Source organism: Coffea arabica, chromosome 5e, assembly GCF_036785885.1.
Source record: "Coffea arabica cultivar ET-39 chromosome 5e, Coffea Arabica ET-39 HiFi, whole genome shotgun sequence".
NCBI lineage: Eukaryota > Viridiplantae > Streptophyta > Magnoliopsida > Gentianales > Rubiaceae > Coffea > Coffea arabica.
In genome coordinates this window covers 12,711,885-12,715,512 of record NC_092318.1, presented here as the reverse complement: position 1 = coordinate 12,715,512, position 3,628 = coordinate 12,711,885, and the positions used below count along the sequence as shown (strand labels likewise).

General features: G+C 38.2%; 2 protein-coding genes across 2 annotated transcripts; both read right to left on the bottom strand.

Moving 5' to 3' along the window:
• Window positions 1-260: 260 nt before the first annotated feature.
• On the bottom strand, window positions 261-3,328 carry LOC140006211 (putative disease resistance protein RGA4). The gene is made up of 2 exons (XM_072048116.1): window positions 938-3,328; window positions 261-378 (listed from the first exon to the last, which is right to left on the bottom strand). The coding sequence occupies exon 1, from the start codon at window positions 2,711-2,713 to the stop codon at window positions 1,745-1,747; it is 969 nt and encodes a 322-aa protein (XP_071904217.1). The 5' UTR covers window positions 2,714-3,328; the 3' UTR covers window positions 261-378; window positions 938-1,744.
• On the bottom strand, window positions 3,001-3,628 carry LOC113743847 (putative disease resistance protein RGA4). The gene is made up of 2 exons (XM_027271939.2): window positions 3,335-3,628; window positions 3,001-3,255 (listed from the first exon to the last, which is right to left on the bottom strand). The coding sequence occupies exons 1-2, from the start codon at window positions 3,626-3,628 to the stop codon at window positions 3,001-3,003; spliced, it is 549 nt and encodes a 182-aa protein (XP_027127740.2).

Sequence of the window (3,628 nt, the reverse complement as noted above, 5' to 3'; positions counted from 1 at the left end):
ATGGAAGGGAGACTACACGAAGAGAAAGGGAAGGCCTTTTGAGAAGAGAAGAAAAAGTAGATAAAAATTAAAAAAGAGGAGAGATAGAGAGAAACTGGACATGGCATGTACAATCCATTAATTACACTCTACAATCACTCAGTATCCAAAAAATCACTCAGTATTTTTTGACAAAAAAAAAAAAAAAAAATCACTCAGTATCCAAATTTTATTACTCAAAACTAACCCATTTCTTTATGAAACTATTCATCATTGACCTTGACTTTTGGACAAGCTGATACCAAATAAAAATCAAACAACATTTGAAGGCCCTAATCTTGAATTTGTTAACCCAGGGATTTGCCCTTAGGCAACGTGATGTCACTTCCAATCGAGTACCTGGTCAAGGAAAACGAAACAATCTCATGGCCAGCTAGATGACAATAATTAAAATAGTAGATTAGGCATCATAGTTTTGTTCCCCCAAAGATTGTGGACGGTATACAATTTGGCTGAATTTCGGTATATCTTAAGTTTTATTCAAAGTTGAAATAAAGCTTGTGACATTATAGATCACTAGTATTAGTGTGGTAATTTTGATATAGACTTTGCTATTCTATTTTTATATGGTATAGCTAAACAATATAAATTGTGCAATTCGGAGTGTTGTCCATAAGATAGGAAGGATAACAAACGATATATCAATTTGAAAAATGAAAAGAACACAAAAGCACACAAAGTTTGAGATCTTAGAATATTTGAAATCAAAAGGTAGGAATTTGGGTGTTGTTAAATCATTTCTGTTGCATGATATGAACCTTGTAAAATTATGGTGCTTACTCCTCTATTATATTTAGGATTGCAAAACAAAGTAAACTTAGATGCTTCCCACCATATAATTGAGAATAAGAAATTAAGAAATTCATTATGCGAATAAGAAATTAATGATCAACCATACCTGGAATCAGCATAACGATCATGATCAGAGATCCATCAATGTCATCGAATTGTTACAGACTGGAGTGATGATGACATGCGAAGCATGCGATGTGGCAGAAAAAAGAATTCTTCGCAACCAAACAAGGCTAGGTGCTGAAGACATGGCAACACCAAGACAGCATCTTCTTCGCCTGGTTCAATGTCTTGCCAGGTTTGCCAATTTGGTAAATGACTGAACACTAATATCTTCAACCTGGTAAATGCGACTACCTTAGATTCACCAAGAGAATCAATGTTCTCTGGTAGTCCAAGGAACTCGCGACCGATGTATGCTAAACTCTGCAATTCCACAAACTTAAGCTCTTCGAGGGCCGGTAATTTCCCTAGTGCTGGTAAAGACAAGACGTCATAGGCCTCAATGATATGAAGAACTCTCAAATTGTTGAGAGCTGTTTCCATCCAGTTTGGGAATAGGTATCCTGGATATTTACGGATTGTGAGCTTCTTCAGGTTTGGAGGTGGTATCAGAGATTCTCTCTCATCTATGTCCAATCCTGAGCACGACATACTAAACTCTAGAATCATATTTTTGAGGTGCTGCTTTTCTTCGAGTTTAGCATTTGCAGTTCCAACCATGTCAAAGATTTGAATGTGCATAAATTCCTGAAGTTGGTTTAGGTTCTTAAGACTGCTCCAGTTGAAGTACACTGTCCCAATTTTGACGATTGTCAAAGTACGAAGCCAAGTCATTTTCTCAATCCCTCGTGGAAATTCGTACAACCTGAATGTATTAAAATTAAGCAGATGCCTCAAGTGTACTAGATTTTCAATGTTTTTGAGGAAGTTTCATCAGATCTTCACATGAATTGATATCCAAAGTTTCTAAATAGAATAAGTTGCAGACTGTTTCAGGTAATTCCTCAAAGTGATTATGGCTCAAGTTCAAGTACCTCAGATGGATCAAATCTCCAATCTCGCTTGGTATTTCTGCCAGACTACAGGCGCTGAAACTCAAAGTCCTCGCACATTTGAGATGCTTAATGAAACAATCTTGAGGAACACTTGTAGTGGCAAAAAAGCTTCGAACCTTTCCTACATCAAGGTCTAGAGAGGATAATGTCTCCCTAGAATTGTCCCTTGGCCACCTTAGATGCTTAATAGCTCCAGTGTTTTCTCTCAAGTGAGCTTCTTCCACTATAAGACATTCATTTTTTGCGAGATGTTTTGCAAAGTCATGCACTATATCATGGATCTTGCATGAGACAACTTTTCTGTCAAGGATATCCTTTTCCTGTTCTTGAAAAAAGCAACGTCCTGCTAACAGAGTAAAGTACTCGCGTCCCCTTTCTTCCATCTGTACTTCATCTGCCTCTGATGAGTAAAGAATATAACCTTGTGCCATCCACAGTCTAATCAAACCTTCCACGTCTATCCTCAAATTTTTCTGAAAGACTGCACAGTATCTGATGCAACATTTCAGTTCAGGAGACAATTCATGATAAGTTAAATATAAAGCAGGGAAAAGTTCAAGGTCCACAGGTACTTCCTCCAATTCCCATATCTGATTATCCAGTATGTTTTGCCAGTCTCGCACTGTATCCTTACATTGTAAGAGACTTCCCACAATCTTTGCAGCTAGTGGTGAACCATTACACTTCTTTGCAATCCCCTTGCCAATCTGTTCCACTTTCTCAAAGATTTCTTTAGTCCTTCCTTGGAATGCTCTCCTGGATAATATTTCCCAACAATCTGAATCAGGCATTTGTTTCAAGTGGTGCATATAAGTTGTGCCCATCAATCGTGCCACTCTTTCACTCCTAGTTGTAACCAAGATTCTACTTCCACTGACTCCATCCTTGAGAGAGTCTCTAATTTTCACCCATTTTATCTCATCCTGAATGCATACACCATCCAAGACAAGCAAGAATTTCTTCCTAGACAGAGTGCTCCTAAGATATTGGAGCAAACTATCCAACTCTGACACATTAGGGGAACACTTCCCTGCCAAATCATAAGAATCTGGTAAACATACCCATTTTCTGGATGTTCTAAAGTGAGTTTTCACCCTATCATCATTGAATACTATTCTAGCCAGATTGGTTTTTTTCCAATTCCTCCAGTGCCAACTACAGAGATAACAAGAACTCCAACATCCCTTTTGTTACTACTCTCAGATACTAGACGGCTTACTATAACATCCCTGTCAGATTCTTGACCAAACGCCTCCAACTCATCACAAAGAATGCCACCAGGTTTTTCACAAGTAGCTAGATGGCTTTTGACGAACTTAAATTGAGCTGCCTCATTCCAAATCACTTCCAGTTCATCATATATTGCCTTAATTCTCGAGGCAACATGATGGTGCACCAATAATTCTTTTGGAACAACAGCAAAAAGATAGGATAAAGGAACATACCTTCTCCCAAGTTGTCTGAGTACAAAGTTTCTGTATCTCAAGGTTCCATTCATCCAACAAATCATCAATCTCACATGCTATGCCATCAAGCTTTTGTAGCCAAATTCGGACTTCTTCCTCCTTCAGTTTTCTCCTCTCGGCATCAGACATCAATCCTCCAATTGTTGTCAATTTCTCAGAGATATTTTTCACCTCTTCTATGACACTTGTCATGGGATTAACATTCTCTTCTAATTGATTCAAGAAACCATCAGCCAATCGCTCTGATATCTTAGCAAGGGGCAGTGCAGCCAT

What these genes read in the sequence shown, in the direction of transcription:
- LOC140006211 (XM_072048116.1), bottom strand. Translation starts at nt 2,713, where the DNA reads ATGGGCACAACTTATATGCACCACTTGAAACAAATGCCTGATTCAGAT.
- LOC113743847 (XM_027271939.2), bottom strand. Translation starts at nt 3,628, where the DNA reads ATGGCTGCACTGCCCCTTGCTAAGATATCAGAGCGATTGGCTGATGGT. An exon ending in CTCAGACAACTTGGGAGAAG is followed by an intron (nt 3,256 to 3,334) that starts GTATGTTCCTTT and finishes TCGAGAATTAAG; the next exon opens with GCAATATATGATGAACTGGA.